Source organism: Anopheles darlingi, chromosome X (assembly GCF_943734745.1).
Source record: "Anopheles darlingi chromosome X, idAnoDarlMG_H_01, whole genome shotgun sequence".
Classification (NCBI taxonomy): domain Eukaryota; kingdom Metazoa; phylum Arthropoda; class Insecta; order Diptera; family Culicidae; genus Anopheles; species Anopheles darlingi.
In genome coordinates, this window is record NC_064873.1 from 7308871 (window position 1) to 7331370 (window position 22500).

A 22500-nucleotide genomic window follows, 5' to 3' on the forward strand; every position below is an offset into this window, starting at 1 on the left:
TGATGATGATGATGATGCTGTCGATGATAAAGCTTAGGCAACCTGTGTGTACGCGTGCGTGTGTGTGTGTGTGTTGAAATGTGCTTAGACTCTCTATCTAATTCCAAATTTTATGAGCACGATGATGATGCTGATGATGACGGCGGCGGTGGCGGCCAGTGGAGTTCAGCGCCGCTTCTTCTACGGCCTTTTTTTTTTTTTTTTTTTTGGTGTGACCCCGATCGTGCCCGCCGCTCTCGCTCTCCACCGATCGTACGGTGCATTGCTCGGTACGGTCCGCTACACGCTCTGCGCCCGCGCGGCCGCCAGCGGGCTGCTGACCTAGAATGGGTTCCGCCACGAAAAACCGGGGGAAAGAAGAAAGTGGCGTGCCGTGCCGTGCGTTCCGCAAGGATTGCACACACACACACGCACACATACGCACACGCACATACAAAGTCTCTCGGGTCGGGGGGGGGGGGGATGATGCTACATTCCGGACGCGGCTTCGATTCTCCCGATCGCCCGTACCCTGATGGCCCAGGACGCTGCCCCCAGGGGAGGGGGTGGGGGTTGAATTTTTCATTGATATTTGCTGCTACGCCGACTATCACTGGACCGTGTGTGTGTGTGTGTGTGTGTGTGTGGCTGTGGGGCGAAAGCCTCTCTGGCCGTGGAACCCGAGCGGTTCGGGTTCGAGTTCGAGTTCGAGAGATTCCGTTCCGTTTTTTCTTCTTCTTCTTTGCTTTTGCTTCTTCTTCTTCTTCTTCGTCCCCCAACACCGCCGGCCACTTTCACGAATCTCACGCGGTAACCCGACCGACCGCTCAACTCCCTCGCGCCCCCCTTCCACTCGCTTCCTCTCCCTCGGCGCACCTGAGGAGCCAGGAGCCCTCCGAGACAAGTTTTTTTTTTGTTTTTCGTTTCTGTCTTTACCGTTTCTTCTCATGCCGCTAGTGTGTGTGTGTGTGTGTGTGTGTGTGGACGCGCGTGTGTGTGTGTGGTTGGATAAATTTCGGAAACTGTGCTACAACAACAACAACAACAAAACTGGGGCTGCTAGTGTGCCGTGACCCAGATTGGACCCAGACCCGGGTGCCTATCACGACTCCCCTCCTCCCCAACCCCCTCCCCCACGTCTTGGCCAGGCCACTGATTCCTGTTTTCGGTTCGCGGGCCGCTGGAGCGACGCCCGGTCGATCGATAATCGTCTTCGCCATCTTCTCTTCTCTGGCCGCACCATCATCATCATCATCATCATCATCATCGTGGTGGTGGCCTAGCGCTCCTACCCGGAGCCAGCCAGCCAGCCAGCCAACGAGCCAGCCAGCCAGCGAGCCAGTTAGCCAGGGCAACATATCAGTTCTTTCTGCTCTTAAATCTTATCTCCGCGTTCGTTAACCCCTCGTGATTGCTGCCGACCACCCGCTTGTGATTCTCCCCGACTACCTCCCCGGATACGGCCGGTTTCTGACGGGGGGGTTTTTTTTGTTGGCCAAAACAGGTCAAATGCCCAACTGTGGCCCGGAACTGTTCTTTCTGTCGCGTGTATTCTGCGCGAAGCCCGGCCGGATGTCGGAGTCGGGTGTAACCGGATGTGGGAAGGCCAGCAGAAGTACCGATCCCGTCCGCGGTCCGCAGTCCGGTCCGGTCCGTCAGAGCCAGCGCGTGGAGCTCGCTAACGCTTACCACTTACCGTCGATCGTGTGCGGTGGTGCGGTGTGGCCTCGCTTTCTCGTGCGGAGCGATGAGGAGACGAAAAAGGAGAGGAAGGAGAAGAAGGAGAAGGAGGAATCGTGGGGGGGGGGGGTGCGGCTTCGCGCAGCTTCATTCAGAGGGATTTCATGTGAAGAGTCAATATTGGGCGAAGCACAATATTTGTCGTCCTGTGATCCGCGGTCGCGCCAGCGACAGCGGCGGACGCTGGAGGCCGAGGACGCCGAATTGGCACGGCACGAGGAGAGGGAGAAGGGGTGCTAGAGAGATAGCGTGATGGCGGTGATCGATTCTATCGCGGCAAGACTCTTCCAGTGGTCCCAAGTCCACTGATGTGTGTTTGCCCTAGCACTGAGGTCATGCTCGGCCTTAACCCACCGCCTAGTACACAGTCTTCTCCAGTGCGAGCGGTGCGTATCGATTGCTAACACACACAAACGCGCGCGCACGCACGCACGCTGGCGCGTAGTGTGGCAATTTTGCGCGCCGCCAATGCACCACCACCAACCGATTGTGAGTGAGGTGAGGTGTCCGCACACACAGTCCAGGGTCCGCCTTGTCCAACTGGTCGGCCCGGATGGCCACCAGCGGGGTTGGTGTAAAAGATGCGGGAGGTGGGGTGGAGGGCTTTTAGCTTTTAGTGTCTGTCTTTTAGCGAGGTGACAAGTTTTTTCGGGCCGGCGACGTCGTCGATGTCGCTGATGTCGCGCCCCAAGTGTGTCGCTGATGCCCGGAGGAGGTGAGGTGCCAGAAGGCAGCATCACCATCACCAGCACCACCACCACCACCGATGGCATGCTGGCAATGGCTCACGGTGGCCACAGGGAGCGGCACGGGAATGTAAATGAACACGCAGCAGCAGCAGCGGAGGCCAGCGAGACGCAAAAGAAGAAGAAGAAGAAAACGGCCACGACGAAACCGAAGACGAAGTTGGTATACTTGGATATGGAGAATGGCGGCGGCGGCGGCGTCGGTGGTGGCCTGCGAGAGTGAGAGAGGAGAAGGCCAATCCGCAGGTCTCTCGCCATCGCCGCCCGGGTTCCATCCAGCATTACTAGCCAGCATCAATCATCACTATCAGGGGGCTATCGGCGACGCGACGCGACGCGAGGTTTACAGTTTAGTCAGCGAATTAGCATACCCCATTCATAGGCTCCGACCAGAGGGCGAGAAACAGAGAAAGAAAGAGAGAGAGAGACCATAATTTAAAGAAGAAAAAAAAGAAAAGAAAAACCAACGGTGTCCACCAGCAGGACACACGGTGACGATCATCACCATTGCCACGACGACAACGACGACATCGCACCCGTAGCGTCACGCAGCGTCGTATGACGTGACGTAATTTCATTGACACACTAGCCACCGCTGCCGTCGCCGCTGCCGCCGCCGACCGTCCTGTCAGTAATCGTAATCGAAGGTGTCGGAACTCGGAGCTGTCAAGGCTCGAAACCCGGCCAATAATGCAGCCCCCAAATCAGCCAGCTGCCAGAGCTTACCACCGTTCGTACTCCAGTGCTGCTGGAGTATTCCCCTGGAGATAACCCCCGGGGGATTAGATTGATCCGATTGTGCTCGGAAGGACCCCTCCCCCCTTCCCCCGTAACCTGCCGCCCCCACAGAAGAAGTCGCGACATCTGTACGCACCTGTGCGTCGCCTGGTACTTCGGGTCAAGCAGCCAGCCCCCGATGCCGTAATCAGAGCAAGTGTAGTAGTTTTGGGTTCCCGGGACTATACGTCCCAAGCCCCAAGGTCTTTTCATGTCCTACCTACAGCGGCGCGCGCGCGGCCTTTCACTTTTGCTGGATATGCGCGCTGGGCTTTGCGTTTTGCGTTTGCGGCATTTCGGCGTTCGGATTTCGGTTTCGCGAGCTGGACCGGGCAGGCGTTTTGCAGTGCGTTTTGCGTACCCCTGAAGGCGGCGGATCTACGAAGCCCTTCGGATCTCTCGGAGCATCTGGCGACATCATCAAAATGTCATCGTAAAAATCCTCAGCTACAGCTACCGATTTGGCTCGCACACAGGTACACATCTAAGACAAAGGCCGCCACCACCGAACTATGGCCGACCTTTGCGTGCTACTGTCGTGCGACACAGGGTTGACACACAGACAGACAGACAGACACCGACAGAGGCACACTATCATGAGCTACTTCCAGGGCTGGCCGCTTTGTGATGTCTTTGGTCGGTCATCCGGACGACGGCGCGCACTTCCTTATCCCCCGGAGGCACAGGCTTTCTCTTTCTCTCCCTTTCTCTCTCTCTCTCGCTGTATGCCGCTCTCTTTCTTTCTCTCGCTGTAGCCCAACTTTCACTGGATTTGGGCTACTACTACTACTACTAGCAACAGCGAGCTGCAAGACCTCGATGGGGGGAACTCGACGGGGACCGCTCTGTGAAGGTCGTCCCATTCGGGAGGGTTCCCCATCCCTTCACGTCCTCAGAGTGTTGTGAGAGGGAGGAGGGGCAGCTTGGGGGAAGAGAAATGGGTGGGGCTGTGAGGGAGTGGTGGTAACATTTGCATAACATACACCGCCGAGGGTGCAGCAGCTGCACAGGCACACATCGCCTTGCGATGCGATGCTTGAACCCGCCTTGCGCCCAGGAATGCCAATGGAAATGCCACCGATGCGTGGCAGGTGTGTGTGTGTGTGTGCGTATGTGTTTGCCGCTGCCGCTCATGCTCATCGGGTGCGTAAGTACACACCAGTACGATCGTCATACCCGCGCAATGGTCCTCGATTGGATTGGAGCTTCGAGGCTCTCACGACGCGTCGTCACTTCGCTACCTTTTTTTCTGCCCATCTCCCATTATGAGGACGTGATGGTGTGTGCGCGTGTGTATGAGTGCGCGTGATTCCACCGAGTCTGTGCTCCAACCAGACGGATTCGGATTCGCGGATTCGCTGTTACTAGGAGGAACTGTTGGGTTAGGAGTCTCTCGAGAAGCGGCTCGGAATTTTAAAATCCAGTCACCTATCCCACCTGGGTCTGCTGGGTCTGCTGGCTCTTCTTTCTAGCATCCTAGCGTCCTGTGGATGTGGATGATGGTAGTAGTCATCAGCATGCGTTGGGCACCTTCGGCGGCGGCGGCTGTCGATGAAGCTGTCGTTTGTTCGAAGGCGGAACTCGTTACGCATACCGGGCACGTCCTCACGGGCAGGCTCCTCCTCGTTTCAGAGGGGGGGGGGGGTTTCTCACAAAACAAACACGCGCTTTCTCGCTATTGCGGCGGATTGCTGCGGGCACAATGTTGCCTTGTCTTTTCAAGGTGCTTCCTTGCTAGCCTAGCGGGCGCTGATGGCGGTGTACCTTGTTGTCCAGCCTGTCAGCCAGCAAAGGTCTATTGTTGTGTGGCGGCAGCAGCAGCAGCAGGTGCGCAGTAACGCAGCAGGTCCCTGGTCCATCCATCAACGAGGTTATCCAATGAATACCATACCAGTTCGTTCCCCACCGCGACTACTCGTCGCTCTTCCAAGTGGTAGCCTCGTAGTAACGGTAGACCTGCAGAAGTAAGAAGCAGAGAACGGGAAACGGATACCAAATGCACTGTGTCCTGTCTGCCCGGGCCCGGGCGTCGGTTTCGTTCGCTATGGCTCTTGGAAAAAGGCGCCTATGACCCTCTATGGCGTGGTATAAGGTCTCTACATCAAACTTCGGACCGTTTCTCTGACTGGCTAAGCTGATGCGCGGACAGATCCTCGGCGAGATCCGCCCTGACGCTCCATGGGCGGACTCTGCCTTGGCTTATGAGCTTCTCCGAAAAAAAAAAAACAAATACACTCCAAGATGGCACATTGTAGTGAGCGCAGTAGAAGTGTCGTTTGCTGCAACTGGTGCTGGTGGGCGTGTTGCTGCTGCACCGTTAGGGAACACTAGCGTACTAGCGTACTAGCTACTACGGCGCGTTCAGGGGCCGCGGGACTCGCTGCTAGTTGTGGCGATGCGATGCTGCAATGCCGGTGTGTGTACGGATGCCTTAGACCGTTTGGGGCTGACGGGTGCACCAGACCCCCTTCCCCCCTTCGCCTTCTCCCTTCAGGTTGCATAAAACTGGTTGGGTGCGCGCTCGCTCGCTCGCAACCCGTTTTCGCTTTCATTGGTGGAAGCCACCGAACCGAATCGACTGTCTCACAGTGTTTGTTGGCGGCTCTGGTGCGCGCATGCAAGAGCGCTCGGTGGCCACAAACCGGACCGGCGGCCCGATCGGTAATCGATCGGCTCAAGTTGCCGCGTGCGCCGCGTGCTGTTCTGCGCCTGTGGTGACTGGGAGGGGGCGGCAACCACAACCGACGACATGACGTGCCTCACTCTCTGACCTCTGGTCCCTGCTAAATCGCTGCTCGCTTCCTCGCTTCAGCACCAGACCAGCGCCGCCGTGGGTTTGTTGTTGTGGAGACGTATCGTTAGAACAGGCGTTAGCAGGCGGGTCGCGATCCCGGGGATACCGCGAGAGAGGTACCGTTTCATCGCTAACCGGATCGCCACCCGCTGGTGGCTGGTGCCCGATGACCGCTCCTCTCCTTCACGCTCGGCCGGGGACGGAGCAACGCGATGTGGACACGCGTTGCTACGGTCAGCGACGCTCAACAACGCTCGACGACAAACGTCGGTCTCGGGTCCGGTGGTGACCAAACCCCAAACCAAACAATCCCGGTTGCACCATCGCGCACCGTGCATCCCTCTCCGTGAACCTTTCAACAACCAGCCAGCCGCTGATGCGCCAATCGACGTTTGAAGCGCGCGCGCCCTTACCCCACCCCGCCTCAAGGGGTCTGGTGTGTGTGCCGAGAAGATCTGATCACTTGACGTGGAATTAATGCAGAGCCGGGCAGTAATGCCTGTTTCCGCCTTGTCCCGACCTCCACCGACTTCGTCCAAGTCCAAGCAATTCCAGCAATGCACACTTGACCACTCCTACTTGGAGATTACTTGGACAAGGTGCAAGGATCAGGGGGGGAGCCCAAGCCCAAGGCAAGTAGGCCCTTGTCATTCTGGGAATTGGTTTCGGGCGCAGATACTAGCAGTGTTGGGCCAGTATTGATACTTCTTCATTCTCGGCTATGATGGTAGTCGTGTTTCTTCACTTTTTGGTCACTTTTGGTCAAGAGAAAGAAAAAGAGCAGATAACACAGAACACCTGCCGTTGCTCGTCCACTGGTTTGTACCTGCGTGTGTGTGTGTGTGTGTGTGTGTGTGTGTGTGAGTGTGCGGTAGGTCGAATTGCGAAAGCCCCTGCCTCTTCTTCTCGCGCGCCTCATTCGTGGTAACGGTATCGCTCGGTCTCGGGTACCTGACGGACCGGAGCACCACCACCAAAAGCAGTGCGCACGACCACGACACCTTTCCCTCGCGCCCTGCCCCATCACAGGCCACAGGCGAAGCGAAAAAAGAAATCGATCCAATTTCGAATCCTGCCGCTACTGCCGCCGCTGCTCCTCCGGTCGGCTTTCTTCACGTATCGCGCCGCATCGGTCTACGGCTCGAAGTTCCCGTGCCGCGCCATGCGTGTGTGTGTGCGTGCGTGCGTGCGTGCGTGCTTGGGTTGCGCTACCACATTGCGCTAGCGCGTTTCGGATCATTATCACTATTAGAAAGTGATGGACCACAACACCGCACAAACGTAGCATTTCGGTGTAATTGAATTACACGCCTATACGCCTACACGCCCTCCCCCAATTGAATCGGGGAGGGGGCTCAAGATGGCTCGTGTCGCCACCACCGTAAAATCACGTGCTCGTTCCCCCCCGGGTCAACGAGCGAGTCGGCTGGGTGTGTGTGTTTGATGAGGCTTTTTAGGGGAAAGTTTAATTGATTTTTCCGCGCCGCGCGATTTGCGCGCACCTATCCCCCCCCCCCCCCCCCCCCCGGGGGCTCAGGACGATCCACGATCTTCCGCTCACGCACCTCGCATCCTTCCGCCCGTTTCGTTTGTGTGTGTGTTTGGTTTTGGCTCGTTTTTTTTTGCTATCAAACACCCCCCCCCCCACGACTCGCTCGGTTGACTGGCTCGGGTAGGTTGGCAGACAGGCAGGCAGGCAGGCCAGGCAGGCAGGTAGACTTTCTCTTTTTGAGTGCCAGCCATTTTCTCCCGCTTCTCACTTTCGTACACAGCGCGAGCCTCGAGCTCGCCTTCTCGTCGACGACGATGACGACGACGACGACGACGACAAAAAAAACTACTTTCTCACTCTCGAGCACACAGACACGCGTGCGCGCGCGCATGCCAAGCGACACAAGAGCAACACGGGTAGCTACACTGCTACACTAGCGCGTGCGTCCGTGCGTCCGTTCTCACAAACTTTTGCGCGTATCGCCAACCTGGGGAAGGCACACCAACAATTTGCGCGCACGCACACACACTCACACACTTGCCTGGTGTGTTGCGGTCAGAGGAATGTTGTTTTGTAGCGCATCCCCCCTTGCGGGGAAATCGGGAAATGAGTTCAAGGATGTTGTTTGACACCGAATGCCCTACAACTCTGCGCTGCCTGCCGCAAAAGCAGGTGCGTGGGCAGGCACTAACACATCTCGCCCGGTCTGCTGTCTGAGTTGTGGCCGGAACAGGCTGGGTGTCCCGGTTTTCTCAAGTCCCGTTACAACCAGCAAGCAACAAGGGGGCGGCGCTGTACGGAAGCTAAGGCACCCCTTTCGGTGGTCTTCAGTCATCTTCAGGTCAATTATTAGTTATTAGGGATACGCGGGATGACTCCAGCGTAGGCGCGTGGAGTTCGCACGGAGTATCCTGATAGGATATCAGAAAGACTATCGGGGGGGGTGGTACTGGTAGTGACAGAGTAGACGAGTTGTTTGGGAAGCGTTGCCGTGTGTCAATGCGGTTGGTTGCGTCACAGACGTAGACGCGGTGCACCGGATCGGATCGCACTCAACTATATGAAGCTTAACCCTGCTGATACTACTACTACTACTACTACTACTACTTTTACTACTACCACTACTACACCTGCTAGTACTGTTACTGCTACCAGATGCACCTTCTAAAGATGATGATGTGTGAATTGGTCGAGCATTACGATGCGTGTTTAGCTCGCCTTCTCCGGGGTGCATCGCGCGCCTACAGCTGTGGCTGTCCGAGCGCCACGGAGCGGCCCAGCGCACGCACGCACTCACGTAATGAGGCAAGTAGGGCAGGTCGATTGCGCGTGACACCCCGCTCCTTTAGCGGTAGGTCGGCTCTCCAAATGGTTGACTCTGATAGTTGCTGCTGCTGCTGCTGCCTGCCACCGTTGGGGCTGCAATTTCGAGAAGATCGTTCTGTGTGCGTACAGCACGGTTGGTGAATGGAGGGGAGGTGCTCCGCAGCAGATGCAGCAGATAGTTCACTTTCTTTCTCTTCTCTCTTTATCTCTTTTTATTCATAATTTCGTATCTACTAGTAGAATCGAGCTAGAAATACTACTAGTTAGTGAGACCATAACCTACGATAGCCCGACACATGTGCGATTGATGCACGCAGCCGTTTTCTCTTTGGAAGAGGATGAAAGTTGTCCTGGGCGTGTAAGCTGGCGTCGATGCCGAACTTCCACTTGTCCAGCAATCGAGTGTGTGACGGTCAAGATCATTCTCGCCAACCGACAGTACACACGAGACGCAAAGCCCAACACAGCACAATGGCAATAGGGGCTCGCCGATGACGGTCGATGATGTAATGTGCTGGTTGGGCCGTTTGAAGGCGCTTGAAGCGGGGAGTCCCATCCTCCACTTCCGGGAGTGTGTCTGCCGTGCGCAGGGGGTGGGCAGAGGAGGAGGAGGAGGAGGGGTAGGAGGTCTTGTAACAAAGACAAAACCTATCTGAATGAGTTGTTTGCGGTGCGCTGCGGATGGCCTGTTAATTGAACCTCTTCGCTTCCCCATCTCTTTCTCTCTCTCATTTTTTCTTTCGGTCTCTCTCTCTCTCTCTGTCTCTCAAACACACAGAGGAACCATCATCTTCAAACGACATCAGTTTGCCGAGTGATCGGGGTGTGTGCGATAAGATTTGAATGGATCCATACCAGGTTTTTGTGTGTGATTTTTTTTTTATGGGATGGTAATGGCCATTTTATTCCATGTATACTATCGGCTATCGAGAGCGACATATTTTCTCCATCTGTCGAGCTATTTGTGGACATGCATTGCCATTAAAAAATTGTCCGTTTTATGACCCACATGACCTAAAACCAATAAGTCATAAATGCTTTTCGACTTCCTCGTAGGAATTTCTGTTTCTGCCATTTCCGTGATCGTGATCGATCCGGAACCGAAGGAATAAATCGGAAGGTGCTAGTCAAGTGCTTCGATTGAACGCTTGCGCTTGCGCTAGCGTTGCTTCCGGGACATTCCGTCGACCAGGGGCCTTCAAACTCTTTGGCATGTTACCGTGATAACAGCACCCAGCACTGCTCTCCACAAATCCTCATTTTCTACAGTTGCAAGAACACTACAGTTGACATTTTTCAGGTGGAAAAATTATGATGCCATTTTTGTTAATGGACCCATTTGTTTTCTTTTTTTTTTTGTTCGACACTCATTCCATCACCCGGGTATGGTAAATTTGCTAGCCAATGTCACACCGGGCATGGCATACTGTTTGATGTCACCAAAGACCAACCGGTTGGTTGGGGAAAGGGGGAAGGAGGTCGCACACAATGGTGTGTGGGGCACCGAAATGAGGAGCTTCCTGCCGCTAGCGTGCGCGTGAGCGTGTGATGATCAGCGTGAATTGAAACGGCCCTGAACAACTGGCTGGGCGCGGTACCGGGGCTGACACTGACGCGCAGGAGGAAGCAGGAGAAGGCGTCAGGCGTTTTTTTTTGTTGTTGCCCCGAAATGAGCTCTCCGCGTCTTGGTGGTTCCTGTTGCTGGTTCCTATTTTGCATTCAGGTTTTCAGAAATGTGGATCTTCTATCCAACAGGCACTGCTTGGGGTCGATCGCTGCGTTTGACCTCCTGGAGATTGCTGGTTTTGCACCTCGGTATGCAGTTCCGCGTCAGTTCTCGTTGCAACCTCGGTGTTGATGTGGTTGTTGTTGTTGTTGTTGTGGTGATTGCTGTTGGCAAACTATAGGCAGTACCCAAGCGAGCAGCCAGTCGAAGTTGTTGTCGATGTTGTCGTAGCTGCTGCTGTCTGCTTCAAACAGGTCCCCGGGGGGCTAGTGGTGGAGCACCATTACCGGGTCTGGGGCCATCGCCATTTGGTTTTGCTGCTGCTTCTTCTTCTTTTTTTTCTTCTTTTTCCTCTTCCTCTTCCTTGTCTTCGTCTTCTTCTTGTGTCTGTTACCAACGGTGAGCGTTACATCACCCCCTCGTTCGCCCCGCGTCCACTCGTTCCATTTTGTTCCTTGTACAACCCCCCCCCCCCCCCTCGCTCACAGACACAGACCCACACACACACACACAGTGCGGCGTAACGCTTGGCGAAATATTTGGCCAGCCAATTATGAGTCTTGCCTAGCCTTTGCTTGTGGGGTCCCCATTCCGAAATGTGGCAAAAATAGCACCCCCTTCCACGTTCCCCCCACCTGCCCCTTTTCACACCCGTCCCAATGTACCACACCTATGAAAAAGGAGGGTTTGCGGAAAGGGTCTGAATTTCGGGGAATGCGCTAATCACTCGCGTGGTGCGGGAAGCAAACGCAACACGAACACGAACACGAACACCGATCAGGAACCCAGTCACTAATCCGACGCCATTTTCCGGCGTTTTATCACGCCGCTCTCTCGCTCTTTTTTCCACAGAAGGCCACTGTCACGCTGCAGCACCCCTGCATGCGAGGGTACAGCTCCGTGCACACACAGCAGCCAGCCGGACCGATCCGGGAGTACAACATCGATCCCTACATCCTGCTGGACGACGAGCTGAAGTACATCTTCGAGGACATTAGACAGGTAAGCGCGATTGAACACGCTCTCAATTTCTGGTTCAATTCTGATCACTTTTCTTCAACTTTGAGTGAAACGCTTTGCTGCTCAAGCATTGCAGTGGCATTGCAGTGGTTCTGTCACAATGGAAAATCCAGAAAATGGTTCCCTTGGGCCAGATAGCAACAGAATTTGCGATGCTGAGAAGGGTTAGCGGAGGGAAAAAGAAAACGCAGCCAATGCATCGTTCGGAGAAGTTGAAACCCCATTACCGATCACCTTGAAGGAAGACGCTACAGCAGTACAGTTTCGTGTTTTGTTTAAAAAGCTCCAGAGGAAAAAGGTCCGATATTTGAAGTTCACGAGCACTTGACATATGGAGAAGCTAGACCGTAGCAGGAGCGACCAAAATACCAGTAACCCTTCGAATATACGGGTGGGCTCAGCGAACTTGAGCACCATAGTTTGCTCTTGCGTTCGTCCGACATCCGGTTCCGAACAAACGGGGGCTCACTTCAACTGCTGCATCTGCTGCTGATGCTGCAAGCAGCTAATAGTAGAGGAACCTTTCGTCTGTTTCGGCTGTCGATTTGCATCACGAAACGATTTTACTTCTTAGGTATCTAGACGGCATTCCTCGATCGGTACCGCTGGTTGCGATCTTATCGCGCGATAGAAACAACCCATGGCAGACGGAAACGTGATTCCGCGCGGTGATACACCCAACAAAACAGGTTGTTTAGCAATCATCACATTTCGTAGTCGCATGTTTTGTTGGCAGTTGGTCTATGTTGTCTCTTCTTTTTCGTTTTGGATTTCGCTCAGCCACGATTCGACAGTTTTTCGAAGACGATGCTAGAGGAGTGGGTAGGGTGCGCTGTTAGTAGCCTTCTGGTGGCCAGGCCCGCCTGGAGCACCTGGCAGAATGTGTCACCTTTCTTGAGAGAGACCGTCGACCGCTGGAAACGAGTTTTCGGCCAAACAGGTAGTACTGAAGCATGAATTTCGGTACCCCCTCCGGGTCCAGCAACTACTGCCGGTAAGAACCGTGGGATCGCCTCGGATGTGGTGGCTGTGGCTGGATGTGCTCGATTCTGGCTTATGCGGTCTTTCATGCTGGTGGCCGTAGCCTGGAGCAAGCACCACGTCTGACCTTTAGCGAAAAGGAAAGAGTGACATCCGCAGGGCAGGGCCTACGTGGCTGTAGCCAAGATACTCAACCGACGGAGAGGCGTTAGAACAGTTTAGATTTAGTTAGAGGCGTTCCTCAGCATCGTCAACCTTAGTTTAAACTCCTGTTTATCGTTGTCGTCTGCTGGACGAGGACAATGTAGAAGAAACATAGAGAGAAGAGAGAGAGATAGAGAGAGAAAAGTGCGAGAGAGGAATGCGCTGAGTGCCCATCTGTCTGTGGTCGGTGTGACCTCTGCCTGGTCATCATCGTTTCTTCAAGGTCATCGCCATCATTCATTGCCATCACAAGGAACTCGTCCGATCGGGTTTTCGCGAAATGGTTCGCCCTGTTCCGGGACATCGGTTTTCCGGTGCATCAGTGCAATGCAATGGCGAACCCAGCACTGGGACAGGGTGGTAATTCCCACTGTAATCGCGTACCTAAATCCCAACCCCGCCCGGTTGGCCCACTCCTTCTGCAACGTCGATTTCCGCGGTGAAGGACCTACGCTATTCGCTTTCACGCGGCCTTCTGCTCGCCGTATGTCGAGCACACCTAAACCAGGAGGAAGCCATCACCTCATACCATCCTCACACCCACCTTCCCTTCTCTCTCTCTCTCTCTCCACCGCAACGGTTATTTCATGTGCCAATGTACTTGGGACTGCCCATGTTTCGAGTTCGCGTTCGTCATAGCAATGCATATACTAATTGGTTTCTCTCTATCTCCTTCTCTTTCCCTTTCTCTCTTTCACCGAGCAGGAAATTAGCCGCGCCACGAACCACCAGGAACTGAACAAGATCGCGGTGTACTACTTCGACGGTCAGGGTAAAGCGTTCCGGCCCATGGTTGCGATGCTGATGGCGAAGGCCCTCAACTACCACATGCACAACGAAAACAGGTACGCCTATCCGCCCCAACCCACCGCACCACCAGCGCCGTCGGCCTTGGTGCGTGGCAGGCGGCAGTTGCAACAGCAGTAGCAGCAGCAGCAGCAACATCAACAACACCACCACTCCTCATCATGAGTGTCATCATCATCGGTCACCGCAAGTCGCAGGTCATCGCGCAGCGACACTGAATTATGGAAGGGGTGGAGGGGAGATTTCTTTGGGGTCGATGCACCAACACCATCACGCTCCTCATCTTGCTCGCTGGGGGCCACATCGTTGGGAGGGGGGGTGACCATGACCGGGATAAGGTCGAACCGAATTGAAGCGCAATGAACGCAAGCAGCGGCAAGGAAGGACCTTTAACCTGCACCAAGGACTTCCCTTTCGGAGAAACGGCGCGATCATCGTATCCTGTGATGGGCTGTGAAGCTGGAGGATCCGGGTTGTCGATGTGGTGTGGTTCAAGGCCCGCCAGGTCGTCGTCATCAACGGCCGATAGCGGCTGTGCCACGCTGTCACGCCATCAAACCACGGGACCATTTCGACATCGAGAGGAAGAAGCAGAAGAAACAGAAAAAAGGAAGGAGAAGGAGAAGAAGCATTGCCTTTCCACGTGATCAAATCGTAAACGCCTTTTGGTGGAGTATTCGGATTTGGAACCTTGGACCCCGGGTGGACCGGACCCGACCATCCATCCACCCACCCAGAGAGGAAGGGGTGGGGGGGAGGGGAGAGGGTCACTGCTCGATGAATATGCAAATGCATGGCCGCTAGCGATTGTGCCCGATTGGTTGTGGTGGTGTGTTTGATTACAAAACAGGAACCCGCCGTCTAGCAGGACCTTCGCAAGGAACACAAAGCGAACGCGGAATGTGTGAGAAATGTTGGCTATTTAGGGAATGTCAATTAGCGTGGTCATTGGCATGGCCACGAGCCACGGGCTCCAAGACGATGACGACGGCAACGACGTTGACCAGAGAAAAGCTGGTAACCATAACAACATCTCTACAATGGTTGGACCATGGTCTAGGGCACGAGAAAGAGAGAGAGAGAGGGCGCTGGTGCTAGATCGGCTACACCCTCATCCTACACCCCTCATTAATATTCATAACTACCTACCATAACCGAGGCCTCTCTCTTGTTCTTTCTCTCTCTCTCTCTGCACTGACCTCGCCGCCGCCGAAAACTGAACGTTACTGTTCGGTCAGTTTGGGGTCCGTTTTTTGGGGATTGCTGCGGACAATCATTAGCATAGGACGGTGTCTCCAATCCTCATGGTTGCTGACTGGATAGCTGCTGCTGTTGCTGTTGCTGTTGCTGTGACAATGAAGGGACCATCCGCCATGAGGCTTGTCGACGCTGACTAACCGCTTTCCTCTCTCTCTCCCTCTCTCCCTCTCTTACTTTCTCTTCCTCTTTCTTTCTTTCTTTTTCTCCTCTCTCTCTTTCTCCCTCTCTCTCTCTTTCTTTCTCTTTCACACTCTCTCTCTCTCTCTCTCTCCTCCCCTCGTGTGCTCCATCTTCCCAGCAACATAGTGAACGCCCAGCGGCAGATAGCAATGATTTCGGAGATGATTCACACCGCCAGCCTCGTGCACGATGATGTGATCGATCAGTCATTTGCCAGACGGGGCAAACCGAGCGTGAACGTCTTGTGGAACCACAAAAAGGTAGGTTTTCCGATCCCGGGTGGGTGGCCGCCACCGGTTGGGCATCTGGTTGCGTCCGCGATAACGACCGACGGCAAGATGACGACAACGGCGACGATGCAATCCGATGATGCGATGCTCGATCGCTCCATACGAGCCCGATTTGAAATGCAAAACTCCAAATTCGTCTGTATGTGTGTCTCCTGCCACGATTGCAGCACAACGGTTACGGCAGCGTCGCAGTAGGCTTTGGCTCTGGCTAGCCTTGGGCAGCCCAGGGACGCGAGGGCTGCGCCTGCGCAATCAGGCGCAAACTTTGGCGGAATCCCTCCTCGATTGACGTCACAATGCCATCATGTTGCTGGTCCTCCGACACATGTCGCTGGCGTGCTGGTTGCTCTGCTTTGTCCTCGCTGACGTCAAAGGATGTACGAGGGGTTGGGCTGGACAACGCATTCCCAGAGTGTGGGGAATCCCACCGGATCCCCGATCAAACAGCGATCGCAATCGAATCGCTTTTTGAGGCGTCGGCGTCGTCGTCGTCGTCGTCATGCATGTCGTTTGCGGTGTGGTGCTTCCGCTACGCTGTTACGGCGTGGCGCGACCATCGATTAACAACCGGATCGTGCTCGGCATACCGCGTGTTGCAACAGCGGGTGTTGCTACGGCATGCGGCCAATTAAATTCCTCCAATTTCGAGTGCGACCGCACTCTCGCGCGTGCCACACTCGGCACTGGACGGTGTTCTGCGGCGACAACCACACGTGGACGACCTTGGTTTGCATGTTTGCGAACCCCGGACCGTTGTCGCGCATCCGCACGATCCAGCAAACGCCTGGTGGGTGTATGTTTGTGACGGACGACACCATGCGCGCTGCCGTGACTCGGCTGTCTAATGAAGTCAGTCGGTTGGCGTTGACGATTGGCGCCGCCGTCAGCGGTGTCAATGGTGAAAGCCCGCATCGTGTTGTTGTCACACATTCCAGCGTTATTTTGCGCATGCTGAAGGCAAGTGTAATGGACTGTGCGATTGTGATGACTCCTACCTCCTCCCTCCTCCGAGGACAGCACTTTCTCAACACTTAGTCACCTCATCGGCAGCGAGGTGCACGATGAACGGCAGGACGTAGGTTGGCTAGGTCAATGCTGGCCATTCGCGCATCTGCCATTCTGAGTGAGGTGGGAAAGTGTGGAAGGGGAGGGGGGGGGACCATGATGCACCCTTAGCGCCCTCGACGAGATGTCCCTGAACCGGGGAATGGGCGTTCCCGGAACACCGGGGGAAAAACCAAACCTTGCGAGTAGCTATGGCGCGAAAACCGGTAACAACGACCGGGACAATTGCGCTATCGAAACACCATCACCATTCCCCCCCGGGGTGGGTAATACCCCTACCCCTAGAGTGTATGTGTGTTGTGATCCACGCTTCTTCTGCGTGCTGTGACCTCGCAGCGAACACAAAGAAGATGTCAGCGATCGGCCATGAACCTAGATATAACAAACCAGGCGCCTCCGGTCTAGGGGGGGAGAGGAAAAATCCCCACGGAACCCGCGTGATTACGGCGGTGTCGGGATGAGACTATGTGGCCTGTGGCCACTGCAACCAACCGGAGATCGGCACCAAACGCCAAGTGAGCATCGAAGATTGATCGTTTGTCCGCTGAAAACGCGTTTGCACAACATCCGTCTTCGTTCGCGGTGGTGTGTGTGTGTGTGTGTCTGACAGGTGCAAAGCGTGCTATGCCCTTGCATCAGATCACTTTGGTCGCTCGGGTTCGGACAGTTTTGACCGCGGCAGCGACGCCGGAACCGGATTCACATTGTTCTGGTCCGATTTTAGCACGTTTGGTGCAGCATAAACACGGATTCCCCTCCCTCCCTGTGATCCTCGGATCCCCGGAACGGTTCGTTCACGACGACGAGGTCACCACGCTGCACTCACGGTTACGCGTTGGTGCGCGAGCGCGCGCGCCCGCGCTCACTGTTACCTAATCCTTTTTATGGAAAGGCAAATCCCACAATAAACAAGGGAACAGTGGGAAGCAATGAGGACGAGGGGGGGACAACGGTCACTTTTTTCCCGTTGCTATTCGTGGGAATTGGTGGTGGACCACCGCGCGCGCGCATTTGTCATTTGTTTTGCTGCCGCTTTTGACACTTCGACGTTTTGTCATCGTCAACATCATCGCAGCGCGCGCTAGTCATAATCGAATTGATTGTTATTTAACGCCATTTTTCTTTTTTTTTTGTTTCGTTTTCCTCATCCTCATCCCAGGTGACACAGGCCGGTGATTACATTCTTTCCGTCGCCTCGATGCTGTTGGCCCGCCTGAAGCACGACGAAGTGACGCATATCCTCAGCCAGGTGAGTTGAGTGTAGTTGGTGGAATGGTGGACAGAGATAGAATGCAAGAAGAGAGGAACGCAGAGATGCCAGGGGCTACCAACTGCGGAGCAGTTTGTTTGCGCATCATCGTGTTGGGCGTTTTTTTTTGTGAAAGTTGTGTGTGCCCCACGCCACCTTTACCACTCTTGCCACCTCCCCAACGAGCGAGCACATCAGCGAGTATCGATCGTATTCGAATCGCTTGCGGTACGACGACGATGAGGCTGAAGCGGAAAAACGGAAGCTCTCCAAATGTGCCGGTGACCCCAAAACGGAAGCGCACACAGGTGTTTTTTGCGGTCACCATGCGGTGACGTTCGATCGCTTAGAGCAGGCTTTGGGATCGAAACTCGGTCGGTGCCAGTACCATTGGATCGTTGCCGATCAATCGTCTTGGTGCATAGAGAAAAAGAGCGAGAGAAAGAGAGAGAGAGAGAGAGAGAAAGAGAAAGAGAGAGAATGAGCGAGCATGTGGTGCGTAGGAAGGAAGAGAAAGTCTGTCTGTGATGGGTGGGGGGGGGTTGAGAAAACCTGCCTCGATCAGAGAATCGGTGACCCCCTTTAAGGGGTCCGTCACCACCGCTCCGTGCGCGCTGCTCCTAGTGACGGCCGCTCCATGGTGCCATGAGCCCCGGGAGGAATGCCAAAAATGCCAGCCCGCTTCTCCCTCCCTCCCCCCCTCCCCCTTCAGGGTGACCATCCTTTCCCCTCTCCTTCCCCGCGATTGTTCTTCGCTGATCAGCTCGTCCTTTCACTTTTTCAACTTTCGAACCGCACACCGCACAACAACAACCTGCGACACGCCGATGACGTTGCACGCGGCTGTGGCGGCATTGGGAATAAAGGGAATCTACCCTTCACGGGGCGGCCCTCCGGGGGCTCAACCCGCTGCACACCCTTTGCGCGATGCGATGGCGCAACTGCCAGGCGGATCGCTTACGTAGCACCGACTCTTCCGTGGTAGTGCGCCGGAAAGGGAGGGGGAGAGCGGAGGGTTATGGTTTTTCCTTGGCTTTCCCGGAGGTTACCTCTCGAGGACGAGAGCCGCGTTACTGAGTCCAGGATGGCGCGCAACTAAGAACAATGCTTTGCCATTCTTTACCTCAACTTTCTCCTCGCTTTTTCTTTCTCCCTCTCTCTTTCTTTCTCTCTCTCTCTCTCTCTCGATCTATCTGTTTCTTTCCTTTACCGCCTGCGAATGGGTTCCTTTTGTGCGGTTGTAGCGCTTCCGTGATATTTCCTTGGTCTTGTGTGTGTGTGTGTGGCTGTTCTCTGCCCGCTAGCGAGGGAAGGAAGAAGGTGTGAAGAGCAGGATCACTCTGCCGAGCGACGACTACGAGCGACGACTACGTGAGCCTAATGAGTGCGAACGGCCTGATGGCTTAATGTTTCAATTTGCCAGCCGCAGCGCTTTGTGTGGCGCAACGCAACAAAAACAAACATAAGCAGAGAGAGGGGAGGGAAATAGGGAGAGAGGCAGATTAGGGCTTGTAGGCACACCAACGCTCTAATGCCTACCGCTGTAATGAACAGCTTTTATGGCTAATTACGGTGACATCAACGGATGGATGGATGGATGGATGGATAGATGGTGGGCCCTCCGGAATCACTCGATGATGCATGATGATCATGGTTCAATCAAATCGTGCACCTCTCCCCCCTCCCCACTCCTCGTTCTCCTCCTCACAGGTCCCCATCTTCATCTCAAGATGGAACGACTGGAACCAAGTCGGTGGTAGCGAGAAACGTTCGATTGATCCGCTCAATCCGTTGTGTCCCTGACATTAAGTGACCATTCGGAACGGCGGGGACCGGCGTGATTCGCGTACCCCATTACCTCATCCACTCCCTCCCACAGCCGAACGGCTCTCCGGTGCCCTTCCTTTACGCGATTTCTCGGCCCGCGCTTGGCGGCGCAACAGAACCCATTTCAACCAATTACCCAGCAACAACCACCACGGTCGTCACTTTGATCGTTGCAGCTTCTGCTGCCACCGTTTTGTTGAGAGAGGGAGGGAGGTGAGGAGGCGGGGGGCCTTCACGATCGGTTAAGCGGCCGCTCCACCATCAGCTCCTCGGGTGGTGGCTATAAATTTGTCTCAATTTCCACCTCATCAGGGGGAATGGGGAAGGGAAGGGGGTGCAGCAGTAATCTGCTGTCAGCGAATTGCAATGCGGATCCCCTCACCCTCCCACTTACGCCACCGATGCGCAGCGCAGCGCAGCGAGCGAGTCCGACCTTCGGCCGGTCTATGATGGGCGCGCGCGCGTTGAAGGTGATGATCGCGATGAACCTCAAAAACCGTTTTACCAGAACCCGGATCCGGCCTTCCGAAAGGCAGAGAATGGAAGGAGGGGAAGTATGTCGTAAGGTAGGACGACACGTGGCATAGAACCAACCATGCAGGCTATTTACGCAACATACCGCTGCGATTCTCTCGAGAAATCGTTTTCGGATGTAGCAGCAGCAGCAGCAGCAGTACCACAATAAATCCACGAAGACGGTGGCGAGCGGGGAGGTAATTTTAATGGGGCCCCAAGTGCGGAACCGTAACCCGTAGCGGTTCTGCTACCGCACGGAGACTTCTTAACGGTGACTCTCCGTTTCGTTTCGAGGCGGTCCAGCTTGTTTCGTGTTGCTTTTTTTTTTCTTTTTGCATTTTGTGCCGATCGTTTCGCCTGTTGGCACCCGTTGGCTCCGAGGCAGAGGATGGCGAATTCCATAACCAGCACTACCAGAAACAGATGGGGGGGTGAAAACGATGGGACGAACCAGACCGAGACTGCGCTTTATAATGTGTGTTTGTGTGTGTGTGAACGAGCAAACAAACAAGAAATGCAGGTGAATCGATAAGGACGGTGGACGGTGGACGGTCGACATCAGCCAGCCACTTGGCCACACGGCACACTAACCTGCTACCCCCGTTTGTGTCCGGCTTTGGCGAGTGTGATGAAGAGAGAGGAGGGAGAAAGAGAGAAAATGCGAGCGCAAAAAACGGGGAATTCAATGCAAAATGTCAACCGACCGAAGAGAGGTCGAAGACGATCCATGCGTTGTTTGGCTTTTGGTGTTTCGGTAGCAGTCTAAAGCCAGGACTACTAAAAAGCGGCCTACTCACGAAAATCTGTCAGTTGGAAATGGTCAGCTTTAATCGTTTTCAGTTTATTTTTGGTTGTTAAAGAAATTTAGAAAAATCGTTTCGATTTTTCCCTGGAGTGTGAGGGTGAATGCTCAGCTAGTGTGAGATGATGAGTGATCCTGCAAGGCCAGAAGACTGCTCAAGGTTGTTCGGCCCAGAATTATTCCGCCTGCTTGTTACGGTTGCTGCTGCTGTTGTTGCTGGTTGTGATTTCGTCTGTCGTCTTCTCTTCCGTTTTGTGTTTTGTGATTGTGCTTCGACCTGCCTCACTACCCTGTTGCCGCTTCATCCATCTGGTTGGCATAACAAAACAATAAAAAACGAAACAAAACCGAAACGAAAAACGATCAAATCACACACAGCCTCATTTCGCAAAAGGCGCTCATCCTGCGCAAGCTCATCTCAGTCACCGGCGCAGGCTTCACAATCTGGTGGCAGGCATGGCAAGGGGGTGGGGGGGGAGGGTGCTATTCGGTGCCCGGGCTCTGTCTCAAACCGGTCAATACCGCTCCGCTCCGCGATCACGCAATCATTAGGCGAGTTCGAATCGCGGAAATCGCACGATTGCGATTAGGCGCCTGTAGGGGATGCCGCGTTTGTGGAATGGCGAGGGGAACAGCGAGCAATCAAATACGCGGGACCCGGAATGTGCGCAGCAGCAGCAGCAGCATACACAGATGAGGTTGTTCGTAACAATTCAGATCGCTTCTCGGCTTGTTTTGCGTGCCCCGAAAAAGGGGAATCCGCGATTCGGGGTTAGAATTTGCGGCTCGAAGGTCACACGCGCACATGAGATCTATGAGAGATACCCGTTTGGTCGTTGGCACAAGCGTGCCATAGCGGCTCACTGCTAGGCACCAGTTCGCTCGAGCCAGAGCCAGATGCCGACCCTGAACTACTCCGCGCCGATCCGACTAGTCCGCCACCGGGCAATCCGGGCAGCCGAGGCTGAGGCCGCCAAGAGATTGTGAACCGCGTATGCACGAGCGTGCTTGCCTGGGCGCGCGCGCGCCTGTGTGTGTGTGTGTGTGTGTGTGGACGTGCATCGAATCGAAACCACCGGGCTCAAAACCGGAGTCACGCCGCTGCAGTTTTTCCACCTAGCGAGCGAGCGAGCGTGAAAAAGTGGCAGGCTGCTGCTGCTGCTGCTGCTGCTGCTGACCCACTTACCACACCACCAGACGATGCACCATCATTATCGCACACACAGACACACACACACACTAGAGCTAGATAGGCGCATTGGGGCTTGATCTCTATGCGCTGAAGCGACAGCAGCTGGCTGCTGCTGCAATCGTGATGATTGGTCAGTGGATTAGACGACCTTGCCGCGCTCCTCTGGCAAAGCTTCAACGTGTGCGTTTGTGTGTGTGTGTGTGTGTGTGTGTGACCTCATGCTCGCTTAACCGTTGCGTTTTCCCGGTGATGGTGCCACCGCCATCATTTTACTCTCGGCGATATCCTTTCCAAACGCCGCAGTTTGTATGCCACCAGCCAAAACGGTCAAAGGCATGGTTCCGCTCCCTTCGTTCGGCTTGTCCGCTTTTCGCATGAGGCGCCCAGCACACAATGACGCGGATGCGCCGGCCGTGGCTGTGGAGGCCGGAATGCGCTCTTCCTTTCTCTTTTTAGTTTTTTTTTGTGTGTGTTGTTTTGTCGTTTTTGGTTTTGTTTTTAAGTGTTTATCAGCGAGATGCGACTAT

The 22500-nt window shown here is 54.8% G+C and overlaps 1 protein-coding gene across 5 annotated transcripts in view; it reads left to right on the top strand.

The window, feature by feature from the left end:
- Positions 1-22500, top strand: part of LOC125950767 (all trans-polyprenyl-diphosphate synthase PDSS1) — a 34628-nt gene that overhangs the window by 7104 nt on the left and 5024 nt on the right. For all 5 annotated transcript variants that reach the window (XM_049679029.1, XM_049679049.1, XM_049679058.1 and 2 more), the window contains 4 exons: positions 11433-11582; positions 13491-13630; positions 15151-15292; positions 17547-17636. In XM_049679029.1, the coding sequence (XP_049534986.1) occupies positions 11433-11582; positions 13491-13630; positions 15151-15292; positions 17547-17636 (522 nt within the window). The remainder of the gene's footprint in view (positions 1-11432; positions 11583-13490; positions 13631-15150; positions 15293-17546; positions 17637-22500) is intronic.